The following is a 23270-nucleotide window of genomic DNA, read 5'->3' as shown; positions in this document are numbered from 1 at the left end:
CAGTACTCCTCTAAACTGTCAAGGTCATGAAAAACAAGGAGGAGAGACTGAGAAACTGCCACAGATCAGAAGAGACTTGAGGACTGAATGTAATGTGGTATCCTGAGTTGGACCTTGGAAAAGAAAAAAGGGCATTTAAAAAAAAGAAACAACAACAAAATACCCCAATGGACTGGTGAAATCCAAATAAGGCCTCGTGGTTAGTTAAGAGTAATGTGCCGGGCTTCCCTGGCAGCGCAGTGGTTGAGAATCTGCCTGCTAATGCAGGGGACACAGGTTCGAGCCCTGGTCTGGGAGGATCCCACATGCCGCGGAGCGGCTGGGCCCGTGAGCCACAACTACTGAGCCTGCGCTCCGCAACAAGAGAGGCCGCGATAGTGAGAGGCCCGCGCACCGCGATGAAGAGTGGCCCCCCACCGCTTGCCACAACTGGAGAAAGCCCTCGCACAGAAATGAAGACCCAACACAGCCAAAAAAAAAAAAAAAAAAAAAAAAAGAGTAATGTGCTAATATTGGTCTTCTAGTTTTGACAAATGTGCTGTAGGAATGTATGACATTATTATGTATGTAACATTAGACTAAACTGAAATACAGAAACTCTCTGTACCATCTTTGCAATTTTTCTGTATATCTAAAATTATCCTAAAATCAAAAAGTTAATTTTTTTCAAAAAATTAATGAAATGGAAAACACAGAAGCAATAGAGTTCAACAAAGCCAAAAATTGCTTCTTTGGAAAGACCAATACATTTCGCAAACTTCTGATAAGATGGATTGACGGGGAAAGAGAGAGAGAAGGTAAAAATAAACACTATTAGAATGTAAAGGGAAGATATTTATAGGCAGGGAAAAAAGTATACAAAGAACAATTTGAATAACTTAATATCAATGCATTTGAAAACTCTGATGAAATGCACTATTTCCCAGAAAATCATAACCTGACAAAATTCACTCAGGAAATAAATGGAAAACCTGATAGTTCTTTAACTATAAAATAAACTGACGCAGTGGTTAAAAATCTTTTCACAAATAGGTCCCTAAGGCCAGATGGTTTTGTTTTCCTATTTTTTGATGTAACTTTTATTTTTTGGAATAGGAAAAATATTTCTTTCTTTATTTATATTGATGTATAGTTGATTTATAATATTATATTAGTCCCAGGTGTACAATATACTGATTTGATGTTTTTAAGCATAATACTCCATTTAAAGTTATTATAAAATATTGGCTATATTCTTGCTGTTATATGTTATATGCTTATATCTTGTTTATTTTATACCTAGTGGTTTGTACCTCTCCCAGATGGTTTTAAAAATGGGTTACTGATTGACCTTTCGAATCTCGAACAGAACAAGTGGGAAAGCTCCCCAACTCATTTTATATGGCTGCAATACCTTGGATACCAAATCCTGACACAAACAGTATGAGAAGGGAAAATAATAGGCCAATCTTGTGCCTCATTAGATCAACACAGATCTAAAAGCACCAAACTGAGTGGCAACAGTAATGGTAAATGGTTCAGATGTATATATACAGCTTTTGGGTTTTGTCTGATTGTTTTTATGCAACAGCATCACATACTGTGTTCTTTAAAAATTTTAGTATGTTGGAAAACTCCAAAACATTGGAGATCCAATGCAAGACCCCAAACTCCTTTCCACACTTTAGATGCTAAGAGGCTTTAAAGGTCCCAAGCTTCAGAAAGGCTACACCAGAAAAGTAGCTCTTGCTTCTGTTCATTGTTAACTTGATCTATATTCAAAGTCATAGTGAAAAAATCCCTTTGCTTTATCTCTTCCTCAGTAATTTACCTTCAGTAGGCTCTTTCGTGCACTGTTTCAGAAAAAACCAGGAGTTGTTTGCTGTGCATGAATGGTGTGGAGGGAAAAGAGAGAAAATTGACTAGGTGACCTTAGTAACCGTTCCCCCCAACTTGCAGCCTGGCAACTTCCTTACTCTGGATGATGGGATACCCGGCTCCTGCTTCTGGCTGTGTCTATGCTGCTGCCCCATTAGGCCCACAATGCTTTCCAGCAACACGAGGGGCTGGGACGGAAGGGGGGTGATCCCAGAACCTCCCCATGGCTCCTTCTAATGCTTATGGGTGGTAGTTGAAGTGAGGCACCTATTCAATGCTTTTCCAGTCTCATCTTCCTGCTTGAGGCTTGTGTAAATTGTGCTGCAGTAACACCACTATCAAGTTCACCTTTGCACTGTCAGTCTTTTACAGAGCAATTCCCCAAAGCTTATTTAACTACCATACCATATGTAAAATGTCACTGTTTGATATTTACGTGATATTTTTGTCATTTACAAAGTGCTTACATAATCGTATTTGACCTATTCAGGAACTCATCAGGTAGGCAGCATCGATGATATTACTCACAAGAAACAGGTTGGGAAACTGAGGCCCAGGACCAACTGCTCCAAATGAAATAGCTCAAAAGTGGGGGAACCTCGGCAGGAAGACAGTTGTGCTGACTCCTAGCTCCGTGCTATTTCCAACTTAGTCAGTCTCTACCCACATCGCTCACTTTCTGTTTTTGCCTTATTTTAAAGAGCATAATTATCTTTAGTATTGAATTCCAGCTTGAGTAGGGGTAGATATTTCTGTTTGAAAGTCTGATTGAGGCGCATTTGGGTTGTACTATAGTTTCTGATAGAATCAAAAACGGTTCCTCAGTGTATATTTAAAAGGCCCTCATTGGTAACTTATCTCTTCCACCTCTGCAAACATATCACCTGGGATAAAATCTGTCAGGTTAGCCACACCGTGTAAATTTCACCTTGCGATGACACTGTATCTGGTTGCTCCCCTGTCCCAGAAGTGAGTCTCTAGATTCACAATGGGTGTGATACCTAGACTTAATTTCTCTAAGTCATTTATCAAAGACTAGAATTAAGAACTGGTAATGAAAATTCTTGATGAGCCTATTTGATGCAGTCTTCCATGATGTGACTCAAAATATGCAACCTTGTCTCCAAAATGAGAGGCAGGAAGTTGAGGCATGATTTCTGAAGTGATAGGTAAGAGGAAATGTTATGATCTCTGAAGACGGAGGTATTGTGATATGATGATTTGACTGATTCCCGTGAAGGTTGCCTATTACTCTGTGATATGATCTGGAATCCACAGAAAGTAGGGATTACTTTCCATATAAATTACAGTCACGTTGTACTCCCTGTACCCTGTACTCGAAAGCTCGCACAGCTGAGCTGGTCTTTGCCTGGTGTGTAGCAGCTCTAGGATGGCCCTGCTAGACCGTACAAGAGTCAGCGACTCCACTGCATCCCTTACGTTAAACAGTGACATAAAAGCCATTTTGTGTTGCTGCTTTAGTTTCTCCACCATCAGCCTGACTCACAAAAACAAGATGTCTAACCATGCACATCAACCTGGAACTTTGCCCCACAGGTATGGTCTCCGAAAGTCTCTTTTCTCCTCGCTGACAGTCCTGAGCTGCGCTAACGCTGAGTGCGGGGCTGTGTTCTTCACGGCCGTCCGTGGCTAGCATCCTGCACGAGTGGGTCGGTTTCTGTCCTTGACTCACTTTTCTCTTTCTTCCTTGGTCTTAGTACCAGCCAGACCTTTTCTGTTTAACTCTATTCTTTTACTCCTGAAACACTCAGAGTGCTATTCAGAGACGCTGTGTCTGCAGGGAAGGCACACGCCTAAGCGCGCTCAGCGCCATGTGACACGATGGGCTCCTGGAAACGGTTCAGATCCAGACAGCACTGCTGTCCTTTGTGTCCATCCATAACAAAAGGCAGTCTTCTTTTCTTTTGAATTTTTGACAGAGGCGGTTCAGGTAATGAGCAAAACGACTCTTTGAGTGTGTGTCTTGACAGATGGAAAGATGATCTTAACAAGAGAATACGGCAAACACTGTAGAAAAGTCAGACTTGACATTGACAGTATTTTTAACAGAAGTCTGTATAAATATGAGATGCCACAGACAGGGATGAGAGAAGCTTATTTTCACAGAGGGAGGTTGCTAAAACCCAGAATATTCTATTAGCAAAGAAATTAAGAATATAATTATTTGCACGCTGAAATATTTCCACTGAGCAACTACCTATTTTTCACGTTTTTCCTCCTCTTACAATTTACATGCTTGTGGCTGGCTGACAAAGGGAAACATACTAGAATAATGACTAATCAATACTGATAGAGTATTTTATCATTATCCAGGACCTTCACCTTAATATTTCCCCTTTTCCATATAAGAACGCCCATTTCAGAAATGTTAAGTGATTTGCCCAACATGGGTCAGCCTGCAAATTTCAGAGGCAAGATGCAAGTAGAGATCTTTTGCCTCTTTTACTTCTTTCATCGAGACAGCACGACATCTCTGAGTGACATCTGCTAGGCTCTAAACATTATAGGAAACATTATGCCTTTTGGGTGATCTTGGAATATTTCTACCCTAACTGAGGTTCAAATTTCCCTAAAACCTATACTCCTTCCTTTCTTTTTTTCTTAAGTTACATATGACCTAAATGCTGAATCAGAGACTGACTCAAATTTCTATTCTAAAGCACCACCCAGAGATACCTTCATAGGTATATATTTTAACCTGGAAAATGAATTTAATGTGTAATGTTAAGTATAATATATGCACGAACGTAGAAACATACCTTACATGGTATTTTACAGCGTACCATCATAAGGAAAACAATAGTTTACAGAATAGAAGTAACTATGGCAACCCACAGGTTCAAATCAGGCTGCCTCCCAGGTGGTGGCAGCAGCTCCCAATGGCCTCAGTAACTTTCCATTAAAATGTGTCTCAAACACATACATTTTGGGGGCACATAAGCTGAATTTTCCACTTAATGTTCTCAATTTAATTTTACCTTTCTGTGTTAATGACTAAAATAATCTGATCATACAGGGCTCTCTGGGTTTGTCTGTTCCACTGTCACCTTCTTACCCTCTTGCATTTCAGAGTGCTGCCTAACACTGGGGGGCCGAGCTTTTGATATCCATTGGTCAGGAGGAATTAAGACAGTGCCCAGAGAGATAAGAGACAGTTTCTACTATTGTACAACAGCCCCTCACTTTGACTATCAAAGGTTAGCCATCTGGTTATTCTCACGGTCCCCTGCTTGCCCTGCCACCTCACCCAACAGCCACCCCCCCACAAAGTATGCTGAGTGTGGAGGGTTTAGCTTGGGGTAATAGGAAAAGCGACTAAACTCTGTAACATTCCCCTAATTTCCAAGTAAGGCTGAGTTCCATGATGAGGTGAAAGTCTGAAGAGATTCTGAGATTAGGATCGGTCTTATTTGATTGTCGGATGAGAAAAGGCAGCAGTGGGGACTTCAGCAAGTACTTATTCTACACCCACAATATGCAAGGCACTGTGTTAAGGTTTACAGAGGATAATAGGGGAATGAGAAGTAGTTTTTGCTTTTAAAATATGATCTAGTGCAGTAGAAGCAGGCGTGCACGTGTGCGAGTGTGTGTGTGCATACAAGTATACATGATGAAGTTTATAACTACAGGTCAAAGGTTTGTAGTGTTTGCTTGAGTTAACAGAAGTCTTCTTAGAGGAATTTTGTGATATCTGACTGTTTAAAAACTTGAAAAAAGAAACCTTACAGGGAGGATAAACAGGTTGTCTGAGGTAAAGATTATGTAGAGAAGAATACCGGGACTTCAAACGAGGTAGACAGAACATGATGATATTGGAAAAACCCGATACTTGTAATTTATTTTTAATTTGTTAATGAAATGAGAATCACTGAAGGCTTTTGCAAAGGAGTATGGTAAAAGTTAGCCTGTAATTTTGAAGGTGATTGCTAGACTAATGTGGGGAGGAAAAAGCAGTAGAGAGATGAATAAAGGTAGATAAGCAAGAAAAAATAAAGGCCAGAATTAGGGTAGACACAACGGAAATGCTAAAAGACAAATCTGAGGAGTACTGTAAAGACAGAATATTGACATTGGCAACAAAATGGGGCTAGGAGGTAAAAGGGAAAGATAAATGAAAGACGAATGGCCATTACTGGAAGTGATATTAATACAAATAACAAAGTCATTCATTCATTCATCAAGTATTTACTGAACACTTACTTTGTGCCTGAGTGTTACTTCTTGTCAGGCACTCTGCTAGGAGCTCAGAGAGGTACAGGAGCGGGTTTCACGAGATGATGGATTTAGTTTTAAATGTGGAGAGTTTAAGGCATCAGCAGAAGATTCAAGCTGCCAGTTGTAGACAGAGATCTGTAGCTTAGGAGAAGAGTTGGGTTGGAATTATCTGTATGAAGAGAGGTCATACTTGAAGCTGTGGAAAGTGGCAAGATCACCAACACAGAATTTTTCACTGAAGTAGAAAAAAATTCTCATAAAGAAGAGAGCAAGTTCAAGAACAGACGTGAGAAAATGCCACACTTGGGGTCTGGAGAAACACGAACTATGAGCAAAGAGACGGCAAAAAAAAAAAGAAGGTAATAGAATAAAATAAAAAGAGGAGCGCTGAGATAGCTGCATCAGGGAAAATGAGACGCATTTACAGAAGCACGGGGACTTGGATATTCCACAGCGTCAACTCTCCCATGAGAGTAAGGAGGGTGGAGCTGGAGAAGGCAATCCGTTTCAAGCAGCCTCACCGGCAAGTGCGGAGCTGGGGGCCGAACGGGGGAAATGGTGAGAGGAGTTTGGTGGGGAGGAGAAAGAGAACCATGGAGAGGTAGCTTGACGGGACAATAGTACTTAAGACAATGTAAACTATCCCTTCACATTTTTTTGACCACTCACAAGCCAGGCACTGTTCTAAGTGCTTGATACACACGAATGCGTTTAATCCTTATCACAACTTATGATTTGAGAGGGATACTATCTTATTTCTTAAAGATGGAGAAATAGAGACAGAACTCGATGCAGAAACTTGCCCTACCTCATCTAGTTAGCAAGTACTACCACTCTGTTATCTGTGCGGCTAGATGAAGCTTAGGCTTGTGGGAAGAAAGGAAATATAAAGGGGGGAGATGGAATAACGGGTGAGGCAAGGTACAAAGGGGATGAGATAAAGGGCATCTCCTTTATGGGAGGAGCCCCACCTAGCGAAGGTTCCCTGGAACAAGATGGGGAGGAGAGAGGGAGCAAGGTGGAGAGATTTTTAAGGTCAGAGATGCATCGTTGCGGGGGCCTGCATTAGGTGATATTTTGCTCTTTTGGTAAGACAAGAGGTGAGGTCACTGGCTTAGAGTGCTAAAAGGGGATACTTGTTCCTCAAGTGTGGATTAGGGAAGGGGCTGGGAGGAGACTCTACATAAACCCAGTATTTATCTCGCTTTATCGATGAACACTTGTTCCACAGCGGAAAAGCAAGGATCATTAGGTATACACAAACCTGTCAACAAACCCTACCCAGACATCCACATGCATTACAACAGAAATACAGATGACACTTAAGCTGGGCAGACCCTAATACTAGGTGGTACATAAGAACTAAAAGGCGACTTCTAATCTCATAGATTCTCTCTCTCTCTGTTTCAAGTGGCTTTAATGGCAAAAAGAAACATAAAGTGCAGCCCACCTAAATCACCGGCATATTGATGTACATTTTTCCTTTGTGGGTTTTTTTTTTCCTCTTGCAAGAAGGATTTGCTATTTAAAATCTGTAACTAGGTGATAATAGCATTTTTCTCTCTTCCCAAGTCACCCCTCCACATTTCACTGTGTGTTTGCAAGTAAAAATACCTGTTGCCATGCACATGAGAGGCGCAGAACGCAAAGCTGTAATGAAGCAGGGTTGGGTCAATGACAGCACCGTTTTCTGAATGCTCCATCAGTTCTGTAAGGTAGCAGAGGTGTCTATAACAGCCCCTCACGCCATAACGGGCACAGTACTCATCCAGCACAAAGACTTGGCCAGGGCTAAACCACCCCTGCAAAAGGAAGAACAGAAATATATATATATATATATTTTTTTTTTTTTCTCTTTCTGTACCAGGATTTGCTTTTCTGTAGGCACTCTTAGGCATTATAAGCAGAAGCTGCGTTACAGTGTCTTTTGACAATATTTTTAAAATTAGTAGTATGTTTCCTATTGTTTTCTAAAGAGCGAATGTCATTAATTTTGGAACTGATCTGGGCCACTGACAACGTGAAAGCATCCTGTCTTTATTGCCACAGTGAGGCATGGGCAACCTGTTCTCCTCCACTGTCACTCACAATTAGTCAAATTTATTCACAGCATCTAAACTGTCAGTCACAAAGAATGACATTACAAAAAACTTCAATCTCTATATGAATCAATTAAAAAGAGAATGGTAAGGCAGACCTGATAACTGAAATTGCCTAGTTTCCAAAAGCATTTTATAAAGTGAACTAAGAGAATTTCAGTAAGTCTAGCAGTGGTAAACATGTACTACTTGGGTATTTAAATATTTGGGATATTGTTCTCATTCTATTGTCTTTCTATGACCAATACAACAAAGTTAATGTTTTACAGCAGTAGTTTCTGGTTCTCTTGAAATGAGATGTTAGGAAGGGTGTGTATGCTTGGCTAACAAGAGAGGGCCAGGTTAGGTAGAGCTGGTTTATAAAATATTTCAGGGGATTACATGGATTAATTTAAGATAAAAAAGAGAAAGAAGGGGGAATGGAGAGTTTTCAAAGGGGGCAGCATAACTGTGCAAGAGAAGGAAAAGAACAGTGAGAAATACAGAAAGATGAGACTGCAATAAAAAATAACTAAAAAGGAAGAGGAGAAAAAAGAAAACCAGACTACTACTTACTGTGGTGATAGTATAGGCACTGCACCAGACATACTATGTATATATTTAATATTTAGAACCATCATGCATAGTAGTTACTATGACTCCATGTTACAGATACAGAAATTAAAGTTCAGAGGTAATCAGTGAATTGCTCGAGACGACAGTGGAAATCCGCTGCTGAGCCATGATTTACATCCAGGGTCATCTTGCGCTCAAACACTCTTTCTAATCACACCTACCCTCTAGGTGCAGTTGAAGACACACTGTAGTGTTCTCCTCACACTTCATATGGCACGTGAGGTCATCCACATAATGAAAACGACTTTTGACAGTTCAGGAACTAACCCCACAGAGTGGAATCCCAGAGGAAAGTGTTCTTATTGATGATCAGTCTCCGTGTGCTTGTCCACAGAAAGATACATTAGGGTTTTGTGATGCCTTGTTTTACTCTCCATGTAATCGTAAAGTTTGGGCTGGATTGGGTTTAAGCTACACAATTACTTGTTGAATAACAGGTACTTAAAAAAGAGTCTATAAATGAATTAATGAACCATCAGCATGATCATGGCAATAAATGGTTCAATTTCTTCCTGTCTACTGAAACATCTCTGATGAGCTGACAGCACATCCTGTCTAAAATCTTATTTTAAAGAGAGTGTAACTTTACTGCACGCAGCTACCATGCTCAGTAGCCAACAGACTAAGTGGTGATAGAAATAGGGATATTCCAGCTGGAGAAATTCCAGAGGAACTGCCATGAACAAAAATCCTTGGATTTAAAGGTACATACGATTTTTAGGCTATAGTTTAATGCCCACATTCTAAGGAGTCAAGCATTCCTTCTAAATGTAAATTATACTTTGTATCCCGAATTTTGGCTGGTTTAAACACAAAGTAGCAGTTTAGCTACTCGATTTAATGCCTTTTTTTTTTTTTTAAAGGAAATTCAAATTATCTTTGGAGGGTTAGATGAAACTAAAGCTTTCCTCTGTTACATACAGCCCCTGTCATCGTATTATTTATTGCACTGTTCCTTTTCCCTGTCACTTAGATTGTCTTTCTAGGAACAAAAGAGAGACATGAACAGTATCACCATTAGGTGAGCAGAATTTAAACCTTAAAATGTCTGTACAGGTGTTAGTAAATTCTATCACAGAGGTTTTTTATCTTTAGTAAAGCCTTCTATTTTCATTCCACCTTCTCTGGAGGGACTGAGAAACCACAGTTCAGAGTCTGTTCGAGTCCATTCTCCTGTCTATTGAGTGGCACAGCAGTGGTCTTCAAGTGTATAATTTTCAAATTGGGAAGCAATCGATTGGAATCCTTTATCCCTAACTCCAACTATAGTTATTAAATGAGTCAGGGATAATAAAAGCCTGCTTCATAACAAGTATTTCTCACTTTAAAAAATCTTTCACTCTAACCTATAGGGGACGAGATAGACAGATTTGTACTAACCAAGCAAGAATAGGAATCGTTCAGTCTGTGATCCAAAGTCTGCCTCTGGAGTATTCTAAAAAGGAAGGCGTGGTCAAGCTTGCAGGGATTCGCAGAAATAAACTCATCCATACCGTGTTTCTGAAAACGGTCTGCATCTGTAAATTCAGAAAGGCATGTACATTTATTTTTGTGGTTTAATAACAGGCAAATGCGGTTTTTGAACAACACAAAATGTATGTCTCATGATAACAGATGACTACTTTCCATTACATAAAATATGATGCCACAAATTCAGCATATAACCATAAAATGCAACATTTTTTGGAGCCTAAATAAAAATGACAGGGAAAAATCTGCCAATCATTTGGAATGAGGAAATTCTATTCACATTCAAAGCTACTTCAAATATCCATCACAGGAATCATCTTTTTTCCCCCTAATTTAAGAAAACTTGATGCATTTGAAGTATACATTTACTGAAGGAACTGCCTGGAAAAGAACCCGGGCCTATTTATAAAAAAACCCGACAACGATGGCTAGAAGCCTGCTTTCCAAATGGCAAACTAGGGCAGAAATGAACATACTAGCTTCAGCTGGATCACTTCCAGTCTTTTTTTTGTAGGGAGCTTTTAATGGGACCAACTTTAATGTAGAAATGGCAATGAATGCTCTCAGGCTTCAAGTTTAAGAGACATGAAAAAGGGAGCATCATGTTTGTGCAAATATGCAGACAAAGCACAACGTCCCAAATGGCCCTTCAATCAAAGGCCCAAATTTATTGTTCTTTACAGATTGCATCTTTCAACGCCTATAGACCCTGCGGGTTTATCAAAAGGCAAGCTTTTATGATTGCTTTCATTAATGGTATGTTTTGTCAACGTCTTCAATGTGAGTTATTTACTAAGGAGAGAGAGAGAGAGAGAGCGCCACACACCACCCGAAAGGAGTGCTGGGGTGTTACTACATTAGCTCTGTTAGAGATGTCGCGCATATTGGGCAAGCAATCAGTTATCAAGATAAAAGTGGGCTCTCCTCACAGTGGTAGAGCTGAGGCTCCATTGTTCCTTAAAATTCACGGATAGATCTCATTACTGGTCATCACAAGAAGCAGAGTCCTAAATGTAAGCTAAATGCAGTTTTTAAAAATCTATATGGTCCAACCCTAAAACTGCAAAGGAAAGGAGACAAAAGCTTATTGATTAAACCCAATTATAGAGTCAGGCTCATAATAAAACTCAATATTGATCTGTGGACATGATGCTAACATAATCAGTCACATTTAGATATTTAGCCCAGATCATATTGATCCATGTCAAGTTCAACTTTCAGCCATATTTGTGGACGGAAGAACTATATAATTCAAGCTGAAGGGTCTTCAGAATCACATGTAAAAAGAAAAGATACACAAACTAATTTATATCTCACATCAGTGACAGACATCAAGAGGTGAATGCAGCAAGCAAGCAATGAATGGCCATTCATCAATGATGTAAGGGATACAGTTATGGTCCCTGGAGAAAGTAGCATATGTATTCTTTTGCATTTAGTAATTACTTATCTGAATGATTAAAGACATTACATGTTGTAATTAGTGTTAGTTGCATGAACACTAAACTAAACTGCTTTTCCTGAACTGAGAAATAAGATAATCCAACTTCTCCTGTATTTTATTCTTATGTCTGATAGTCTTTTAATATAAAGTTAAGTATATGATAATGTGAAATAATATCAAATGTGGAGGAAGAATATTGAAAAATGCAAGGCATACATATTATAAAACCAGAAGATTTTGTATTTTAAAGAATTTATCTTAGAATCTTCATCTCTTCATTTGAGTAAAAAAATCTTTTAGTATCACCTTTATGAAATTAAATTACTAGTTTTATAAAACATCTGCTGAATTTTATTCATTATTTTTTTCACCAGAGAAGGTCATAACAAGAAGTTAAAAATAACACCCATTAATGGTTTATGTGTTGAGAAAAGGATATGTAATAAACTTCAGAGAAAAAAATCCATAATTCTCCTTTTACTATAAAGGTTTGTAGAAAAAAATTCTTATTTTAAAATAATGGGTATACAGTCTTTAAATAAGATACACAAGTTTCTGAAAAAAACTGAGTCTATAGTTCATTCCCATAATTAAATCATATTTTCAAAAATAAAGGTACTTTATGAATTATCTTATGAAATATAACTCAAAACCATATATTATTTAATGTGAGAAACCTTTCCAAATCACACACATAAAAGGAAAGTACTTTTCTAGCAAACAGTATTACTGATAAAAATAATATTTATGATAGCAATTTAAGTCACAAACATAGAATGTACATTGACGGTGAAAAAACATACAGGCAAACAAACCTACTAAAATTTTTATTAAAAACAGCAACAACAACCTACAATCTCTTCAGGGCTGTAAATTCTATGATAGTGAAATGTACTTTCTATGCCATCTGATCAGCACAATTCAAAATATTTTATGTAAATAAACTTCACCATGCACTATTTTACCATTAGTTTCCATGAATTTATGAATAAAAATAAATTAGAAAGACAATAAATTAGAAAGGTTTCCCTGTGTGGGAAACCTTTCATTTTAAAATCCTCTCATGAACTAAAGTAAAATAGGAAAATAATTATCATTAAAATAGCTAGTGTCTTATTTTTATAAAAGAATATTTTCATAAAGTTTTCTCTTAGCATAACATGTCTTTATTAACTGTGAGGGTAACACAGAGTTATCATCTGGGTCAAATGGAAAACATGCTTTCAATCAATTACATAACCAAATCCAAGGCTTGGAGACTTGCTTTAAAACTGAGTTACACTCGATCATCTTCAATTCATGTTCACCATAACACAGAATTATGGTGATGAGTCTTAAACGGAAAATTATTCATGGCACTAATCAAATGTTCAATGACAACTCAGCTCAGTTCAGTTTGTCTTCTGAAACAATATAAGGAAATCATCGAAAGAAGCCAACAAGATAAGAGCTAAAACAATGTACTGTAAAACTGTCATATATTGTGATGATTAACCTGCGGACTAAGTACAGATGTTGGACATGATAAATGAGGGTACTGGTGGAGAGTTTCTATGGTAACAGTTGGATACATGCTCCAGCGTCTTTAGGTAGTACTCTCACCAGGTGTGGTAAAAGTGGGTGGAATAAAACCCAAATTGAGAAGGATTACTATTGGCTATAGATTTAAGAAATTATAGAGGCTTTATTCAAATGGGACCTGAAAATTTAAGTTTTTCATTAGGGTAATAGCTATTGGAAGTCAAGAGAAAAGAATAATTAGCAGGTTCACAGTATCAATTTAAACAGTTAACAACGACTTGAAAATAGCTAGCATAGAAAACCATGTGAGGTCTACTAGCAAGCTGGCAGGTCCCACTGTGGTGGGAGGGCTATTTGGTGGGCATTGACCACAGCCAGATCCTATGTGCTCAGGAACCCAAATCCCAGGAAGGGTACCTAAGTCAGAAATCAGAATGTGAGAAGGGTAAAAATTAACTGAAATGTTTCTCTTTCCTTTGCAACTAATTCTAAGGATGCTACATGCTTTTCTTTTTCTTTTCTTTCCTTCCCTTTCCTTTTCTTTCCTTCCCTTCCCTTCCCTCCCCTTCCTTTCTTTCTTTCTTTCTTTTTTATATTGCTGTTCCTGGTGGTGTGAGAGATTAGGGATATAAAAGGGAAAGGGGAAGAAAAAGAGAGTTGGAGGAAGGGGCAAGAACAGGACGGCACCGTAGAAGAGGAGGTCATTTATCAGCCTTCTGAGACCACTCAGGTGCTTGGTCCCAGGCCTGGGACTCCAGTACCAAAAGGACTAAGAAGACGGTGCTGCTAGCTAAGAGCCTGTCTTCTCTGCAAAACCTTGAGCTCAACTAAGCAGCAAATGAACCTTTGAAATACAATAACTTGTTTTAAAATTATCCTATGTTCAGGAGTTTGCCTGTAGCTCCATTTACCACTACCCACCCCAATTAGAATTTCCTTTTAGCACCAACTCTCACTGAGCTTGAAAATTTACAGCAAGTTAAAAGTGGCACAGAGAAGTACCACTTCTCTTTTTAGAGCACCCATATAGACTTCAATAGGAAAAGTTTAAATGTTTTAAAATTTTATGTAGATTATCTTGTTGGTATGTTCACATACATATGGTTTATGCTGAAGACCTAACAATAAAGGTTGGTAGATATATTCATGAGGGGTCTGTTCATGCCTCTATTATTGACCCAAATAATTTCTTAGCTTGTTTTCGTTAATTGATTAAAAATGAATGTATGGATTTACACATCTTACTTTCTGCAGCAAATAACAAATAAATAATACTTATATATGATGACAATCTTAATCAACACATACAGACCTATAATCATAGGCAAAGTACACAGATATTCAACATTTATTTGAAATAATATATTCAATATAAAGTAGGATATACTTTACTGATGAAGGGTGAAATTTAACTTATTAGATCAATCAAGAGAATTAACTTATAAAGTTAAATAAGTTTACAGTCTGATTTAAGAATTTTTTAAAAGTCTGGCTAAAATTGAAAAGAAGGTAAGTACTCTGGTTCATTTTTGACATTGACTTATTATTGAAAGTCAACTAGTACTGTGTTGTATTGTATTATGTAACATACACATTATATGTGTGAGAGGAAAATGTAAAAAAGAAAAAGGTGCTTGCACAGTATTTTGTTTGGGGACAGCAAAGAAGGACAGTTTAAACAACGTCATCCATCTGGCAAGAGGCAGACGGAAGCAGAAAAACTCAACAGTACTCCCCCAACCACACTCCAATTTACCCTTTTCCTTAGAATTTCTGTAGACCTTGAAAGTCAAAGAAATATGGATGTAGAATAGATACACTTACTGGATAAATCTATAAATACACACCATTATATATACTTTTTAAAAGATAATAAGGTTGTATCCTAATAAGTTAGATTTCATAAATTTATTATTTTGATCTGACTATCCCTAACCATTTGGTATGCTTGGATTTAAAAATGAGCTTTTCTTTTTAAAGTTATAACATAGATTGTAGAAATTCAGGCAAGAGAGGCAATGAATTAGCAACCAATCCCTCCAATTAAACGCATCCAATGTAAATATTTTAGGTATCATTCTACATATATTTAAAAATCTTTTTTAATAGAGTGAAAAGAGCATCACATATATAATTTAGCATTTTTCTACTAAACATTACAGAGAATTTTTTGCATGCTGTGGTTAACACCTTCATAGCCGTTTCCTTTATGCCCACATGAATGATAGATATTAGTTTGTTTCTACTTTCCTGTTGTGGCAAAAATAAACATTTCTGTTTCATAAATGGTAAAGTTAATGTAAATATTCCAGGTTTGCCTAGAAAGCAGTATCATGATACCATAAACAAGATCATGATATTACTTTAAAAAATCTTATCATTATATGACAAATCCACAGCCAACATCATACTCAATGGTGAAAACCTGAAACCATTTCCTCTAAAATCACGAACAAGACAAGGATGCCCACTCTCACCACTATTATTCAACATAGTTTTGGAAGTTTTAGCCACAGCAATCAGAGAAGAAAAAGAAATAAAAGGAATCCAAATCAGAAAAGAAGAAGTAAAACTGTCACTGTTTGCAGATGACATGATACTATATATAAAGAATCCTAAAGATGCTACCAGAAAACTAGTAGAGCTAATCAATGAATATGGTAAAGTAGTGGGATACAAAATTCCTGAACAGAAATATCTTCCATTCCTATATACTAATGATGAAAAATCTGAAAGAGAAATTAAGGAGAAACTCCCATTTACCACTGCAGCAAAAAGAATAAAACTAGGAATAAACCTAGGTTTATTCCTACCTAAGGAGTAAACCTAGGAATAAACCTACTTAAGGAGACAAAAGACCTGTATGCAGAAACTATAAGACACTGATGAAAGAAATTAAAGACAATACAAACAGATGGAGAGATACACCATGCTACTGGACTGGAAGAATCGACACTGTGAAAATGACTATACTACCCAAAGCAATCTACAGAGTCAATGCAATCCCTATCAAACTACCAATGGCATTTTTCACATAACTAGAAGAAAAAATTTCACAATTTGTATGGAAACACAAAAGACCCCGAATAGCCAAAGCAATCTTGAGTAAGAAAAATGGAGCTGGAGGAATCAGGCTCCCTGACTTCAGACTATACTACAAAGCTACAGTCATCAAGACAGTATGGTACTGGCACAAAAACAGAAATACAGCTCAATGGAACAGGATAGAAAGCCCAGAGACAAACCCACGCACAACTGGTCATCTTATCTTTGATAAAGGAGGCAACAATGGAGAAAAGACAGCCTCTTCAATAAGTGGTACTGGGAAAACTGGACAGCTACATGTAAAAGAATGAAATTAGAACACTCTTTAACACCATATACAAAAATAAACTCAAAATGGATTAAAGATGTAAATGTAAGGCCAGACACTATAAAACTCTTAGAGGAAAACATAGGCAGAACACTCTACGACATAAATCATAGCAAGCTCCTTTTTGATCCACCTCCTAGAGAAATGGAAATAAAAATAAGCAAATGGGACCTAATGAAACTTAAAAGCTTTTGCACAGCAAAGGAAACCATAAACAAGATGAAAAGACAACTCTCCAAATGGAGGAAAATATTTGCAAATGAAGCAACTGACAAAGGATTAATCTCCAAAATATACAAACAACCCAATCCAAAAATGGACAGAAGACCTAAATAGACTTTTCTCCAAAGAAGATATACAGATTGCAAACAAACACATGAAAGGATGCTCAATATCACTAATCATCAGAGAAATGCAAAGCAAAACTACAATGAGGTATCACCTCACACTGGTCAGAATGGCCATCATCAAAAAATCTACAAACAATAAATGCTGGAGAGGGTGTGGAGAAAAGGGAAACCTTTTGCACTGTTGATGGGAATGTAAATTGATACAGCCACTATGAGAACGGTATGGAGGTTCCTGAACGACCCAGCAATCCCACTACTGGGCATATACCCTGAGAAAACCTTAATTCAAAAAGAGTCATGTACCACACTGTTCATTGCAGCTCTATTTACAATAGCCAGGACATGGCAGCAACCTAAGTGTCCATTGACAGATGAGTGGATAAAGAAGATGTGGCACATATATACAATGGAATATTCCTCAGCCATAAAAAACAACGAAACTGAGTTATTTGTAGTGAGGTGGATGGACCTAGAGTCTGTCATACAGAGTGAAGTAAGTCAGAAAGAGAAAAACAAATGCTGTATGCTAGCACATATATATGGAATCTAAAAAAAAAAAAGGTTTTGATGAACCTAGGGGCAGGACAGGAATAAAAACACAGACATAGAGAATGGACTTGAGGCCACAGGAAGGGGGAAGGGTAAGCTGGGATGAAGTGAGAGAGTGGTATGGACATATATACACTACCAAACGTAAAATAGCTAGCTAGTGGGAAGCAGCCGCATAGCACAGGGAGATCAGCTCGGTGCTTTGTGACCACCTAGAGGGGTGGGATAGGGAGGGTGGGAGGGAGACGCAAGAGGGAGGGGATATGGGGATATATGTATACATATAGCTGATTCACTTTGTTATACAGCAGAAACTAACACAACATTGTAAAGCAGTTATACCCTAATAAAGATGTTACAAAAAATCCCATCATTACAAAAAATTTAATATAGTGAAGCAAAAAATATCATAAAAATACTTACCCTTACCAGCTATATAGGTCAGCAAAGAAATGAAAAACATATTTAAACATTTAAATAAATGTTTAGAAACGTTTATTTTGAGTCATTTTAATTTCATGTTATTTTCTCAGTTTCCACTAATGACTCTAAAAGTTGTTCTTCCGAGAGATGATCAAGAAAGAGAAAAATAAATAATACAGAAGCCAAGGAAGGGAGGAAAATACTAAAGGGAAAACTACTCTCTGGGGCAGTCAAGTCGCATCTGTGATGAAGGTCATGGTCAGTAGCTCATTTGGATGAGACAGAAACAGATTTTTCTTTCTTCTTTCCTTTTCTTTCTCTCTTTTTTTTTTCTTTTTTCTTTTTTAAAGAAAGGTAAAACAGCATGGTCTGCTCTGACAGAAAACTTTACTAAGAGCCTGGAATACAAGAAAGCTCTTAACGCGACTGGAACAGTTTGGCTTTTTAGAACAAATTTAGCTTTTTAAAAACAATTTTATCAAGGGGCTAGAAAATTCAGTTCCACTTAGCCTGATCAACACTGCCTTGACAACACATTGTTATCTAATAGAAAGGTTTTGCTAGAAAGAAATTATATGGCTATCTGAATAAACTGATTATTAGATCCTTTACTCAGTAATTCTGTATCATGTAGTCATGATATCAATGTTCTAGACCAGTGGTTCCTGTCCACTTTTCTTGCCATTGTGTGTAAGATGGTTGATATCCTTTATGATACCAGCACAATCCTTGGGTATTCCTTGCACACAAGATGTAAAGAAAAAATACTGGAACACAAGTGAATGAGGGAAACATTTTCACAAAAATAATTTTCAAGTCACCCGAACTCGGCAGTTCTCAAATGGGGGTAAACCTTCTCCACCTTTTCCCCTGTCCCCTGGAACATTTGACAATGTCTAGAGATATTTTTGGTCGTTAGACCTGGGGGGGGGGGCAGTGCGATCAGGTGCTACAGGCAGCTAGTGGGTAGGAGACAGGCATGATGGTAAACATCCTATAATACACAGGACAGCCCTCCCCGCAACCCCTGAAACAAAGAATTATCTGGCCCAAAAGGATAGTCTTGCTGAGATTGAGAAACACTGCTCTAACGAAGAAAACAATCACTCTGCTTCTGATTAAGACAGTGTCATGAACAACAGATTAAACTTCCTACCTGAAACCACTAAAAATTCATGTAAAAATATTTTTTAAAATGTTCTCAAAATTTTGGACATCGTGCAACATAGGAGAGTGATTCCTAAGAGGTGGGGAAACAAATGAGATGAGCCTTTTAGTTGCCCCAGGTTAATGCCAGGAGAAACTTTCAAAGCTGTGGCTCAGGGAAGGAGAACCCAGGGAGAGCCAGTGGTCTCCCTGAGTTGAAAAGATGGAGTTGACAGTTCCGGAAGGCCAAGGCTGCTGGAGTTTGCAGGAAAGACTACTGTTCCCTCTCGCTGCCCCGTTTCGTATTCAAATGAATACTGACCACCTCACGCAAGGGAGGCAACAATACGAGGATGGGGAAAGAACCACCCTAAAGGATTAGACGGGCCAATGCCCCAGATTCACAGAGCCTGGAGCATCACACAGAGCCTGGAGCAGTGCTTGTTCCCAACAGCCAGGAAATAAAACCTCAAAGTTCACTGGTCAGCAGTTGGGGTCTTTAAGAATAGTCTTGGTCCAGAACTGGAGACAATTAACCAAAACCACACCAAGGCTGGGCTTCCCTTGTGGCGCAGCAGTTGAGAGTCAGGCGGCACGGGTTCGTGCCCCGGTCCGGGAAGATCCTACATGCCGTGGAGTGGCTGGGCCCGTGAGCCATGGCCGCTGAGCCTGCGCGTCCGGAGCCTGTGCTCCGCAACGGGAGAGGCCACAACAGGGAGAGGCCCGCGTACCGAAAAAAAAAAAAAACCTACACCAAGGCACATTATAATCAAATTGCTCAAAACCAGTGATTAAGAGAAAATCTTTAAAGCAGCTTGAGAAAAAAACCACATTATATACAGAGGAAGAAACAAAAATGATAGCACATTTCTCATCAGGAGAAAAAAAAGCAAGTTAGCAGAGAGTGGAGCAAAGTCTTTAAAGTACTGAAAAGAAGCATCTTTCCAAGTGAAGGTAAAATAATGACATTTTCATATAGAAAAAAGCTGAAAGCACTACAGAAAAGTCAAAGGAAGTCCTTTCAGAAGTGAACTATCTCTATAAGAGAATACAGAGTGCTAGGAATGGTAGCTACACGGTTGAGTATACAACATTTTCTCTTATTATTTAAATTTCTTTAAAAGGTAATTGACTGTTTAAGGCATAATAATAATATCAATGTATTGTGGGGTTTACAACATTTGTAGAAGTAAGATGTATGACCAGAAGTGTGCAGGGGCCAGGAAGGGAGATATGGACGTATACAATTGTGAGATGCATATACTACGTATGAAGCACCAGCATCACTTGAAGATGGATCGGGATAAGTTTAAAGGTGTACACTTCGAAGCCTAAAGCATGCAGGAATCTGGAGTTGAGCTCATATTCCATCTTTATTTGGCCTAAAGTACCTTTGTTTAAGATGTCTAAATGTAATACTATCGGGTGTCTAAAAAAGAACAGAAAATAGTTATGTGCTGCAGGAAAAGTATGAGAAGAGAGAAGAAACTAAAGAGAGAAGAAAATAATGAATGTCAAAATGCTGCTCCCTGGAGAAGAATCTTGAGAGTAGAAGGGTGTTGAATGAAAAGTTCCAATTTGAGCTTACAGTTAAAGACAAACTGATTTATTATATTACAGAAGGAACCAGAGAAGTTTTAAAAAGGAGTATAACAAGTGAAAACATTTGGTTTAATGATTATTAAAGCTACATTTGAAAATGTTTCTATCATTATTACATAATTTGTTATTAATTACTTGTAAATTAAAATGAAAAATTTAGTTCTTAATGATTTACATTAGCATCGAGAAAATGGCATGAATATAAAGGTATCTAGAAAAAGAAAGTTGCCTTGATGACTTTTTTTTTCCGACCTACAACAGAAAGTAGGCCTATTATCCTTTTGGTTTGTTAGGAACAACTCTAGAAAGTTATGGTCCATCATTTTGGTATTCTGGAATCTTAATGCCAGTTTGATTTTGCAATACTTTTCCCATTTCAATAGAACACGTTAAGTTAAAATTACAGTAAGTTAAAATCAATTTTCTTTTATGCTCTTGAGATTCCCAGAGACATCCCAGTGCTTGGCAAATTCATGACTGGAAATCATAGGCACCATTTATTCCAGGTTTGTCTGAAAAATTAGATAACTGATTCTATGACTACTAAAATGAACTATTCTTATTCAATTAGGAATCAGTTAATGATGTAAACTATAATACTGAACAAATTTGACTCAGGCAATTTTATATCTTATTAAGGTTATTAATTGATAATCAAATTATTTTTCAACCAAACTTACAAAGTTGAGCATCTGCATGGAGAGTTCCTCCTTTAGGATTCAGCTTCGGGGCCTGAACTGCAGGAATGGGTTTGTACGATTGACCTGTGGCCCTATACATGGCCTGAACCCACAATATTCTATCCTGTTCATCCTCACTTGCAAATATTACAGTGTCTCCTTCTTTAACAGCATTGAAGAACATCTGACCACCCTGAAGGCCTGTGGAGGAAAAACAAAGACATTGTTTAAAATGTACACAATTGGCAGATTTTGAGCTCAATGCCTTGAATCATTTTCAGTTGAGGATCAAATCCAGAATCCAAGAATTGAAGGAAAACAATAAGGCGACGCTATACACTTCCATATCACTTTGGAAATTAAAATTAGCTTAGGGAACCGTTCGTAACAAAGCAGCATTCTGCAAGACATACAAACCTACCCCAAAGGAATGCATAGCAAAGTCTGATATTCCATGTCGGAGAAGAAAGTCATTATCTGCCGGCACATTCCTCATTCTATATGCAGGAGATATATATGACCAGTTTAGCAGTAAAAAAAATACAGGCAAGACAAAAATGATACTTACGTTGCATGGAATTTTACTTTTGCAAAATTCTTTCACAGAGAAGATATTTTGCATTTTAAGTGATCGATCGGTGAATGTGATCACTGACTTCTATTTTTAATCTATAATAATTTCTTAATCTATTCATTAGTATCTCTATATTTCTTAACCTCACTTTATTAATTTCATTAATCTCCATATATTCATTCATTCATTCATTCACTTATTCATTCACTCACTCATCTCAAGCACTGAGTGTCCAGTACTATACACAGCATTAATATATTAGGAGGGAGGGAGAGAAGTACAAGAATGTGATGCTGGGGAGAAAATTAGTAGTATATAATATACAGTTATTCATTAGCTATTTCTTTCCCTGTTTCTGTCTCTTGTACCTTTTGCTTTTCAGTAAAGAAGTTTCTGAAAGCACTGCTGATATTTCTCATATAATTTCCCCGTTACAGTAACTTTCACATATTTCATCCTTGTACTGAGATAACAGAGATAATGAGTTATGGCTAAAACTAAGTAGCCTCATAAAGATATAATTCAAATCCTATCAAATCTTGTCTAGGTATATAAATGGAATATGTACCATTCACTGAATGGAGTTTGAAATGGAGAGTAGACACAGGATATTTATGACAATTTCATGAATACATGAGAGGCAGGGAAAGTGATTCAACTAAGAATTACCTGGGTGGGGATCTGTGTAATCCACAGTGTATCCTTCAAGCTGCATTAATTCTTGTGGTTCAGACTTTTTTTCTCTATAACTGCACATAGCAAAGGTGTATTGGCTAACCTGCATGAGAAAAAAAGTTTACATATTGGTTACATTAATTTTTTTTTTTTTTTTTTTGCGGCATGCGGGCCTCTCACTGCTGTGGCCTCTCCCGTTGCGGAGCACAGGCTCCGGACGCGCAGGCTCAGCGGCCATGGCTCACGGGCCCAGCCTCTCCGCGGCGTGTGTGATCTTCCCGGACCGGGGCACGAACCCGTATCCCCTGCATCGGCAGGCGGACTCTCAACCACTGTGCCACCAGGGAAGCCCCTACATTAAATTTATCTTCTAGTTTTTTCTTTATCAGAAGACTCTTTGACCAAAAAAACCCCCAAACATATGATTTGCATATAAATTATTAAATGTTCACATTTTTTAAACCTTGCTCAGAGATTAAGCACCTTTCATTTATCAACTTGCAGTTAGGCCTTTCATGCCTATGACCCAGCATTTCCCAGTTTGATGACCTGCTGGCCAAGATTCCATGAGCTATTTATTAACAGAAGAGCCATAAAAAAAATAGTTGTGTTAAAAATAAGTTTGGGACCATAAAACTTCTAGAGGGAGACATAAG

The 23270-nt window shown here is 37.9% G+C and overlaps 1 protein-coding gene across 8 annotated transcripts in view; it reads right to left on the bottom strand.

Annotated features, from left to right (window-relative positions):
* Positions 1–23270, bottom strand: part of CADPS2 (calcium dependent secretion activator 2) — a 477558-nt gene that overhangs the window by 152627 nt on the left and 301661 nt on the right. For all 8 annotated transcript variants that reach the window (XR_009541940.1, XR_009541942.1, XR_009541943.1 and 5 more), the window contains exons 10-13: positions 22609–22717; positions 21366–21566; positions 10188–10324; positions 7708–7895 (exon numbers count right to left, since the gene is read on the bottom strand). Coding sequence is in view for 4 of the 8 variants with exons in the window: in XM_060156782.1 (XP_060012765.1) it covers positions 7708–7895; positions 10188–10324; positions 21366–21566; positions 22609–22717 (635 nt within the window). In the remaining 4 variants the exon portion in view is untranslated. The remainder of the gene's footprint in view (positions 1–7707; positions 7896–10187; positions 10325–21365; positions 21567–22608; positions 22718–23270) is intronic.

Source organism: Lagenorhynchus albirostris, chromosome 8 (assembly GCF_949774975.1).
Source record: "Lagenorhynchus albirostris chromosome 8, mLagAlb1.1, whole genome shotgun sequence".
Taxonomy (NCBI): domain Eukaryota; kingdom Metazoa; phylum Chordata; class Mammalia; order Artiodactyla; family Delphinidae; genus Lagenorhynchus; species Lagenorhynchus albirostris.
This window is presented reverse-complemented; position numbering and strand designations above follow the sequence as displayed.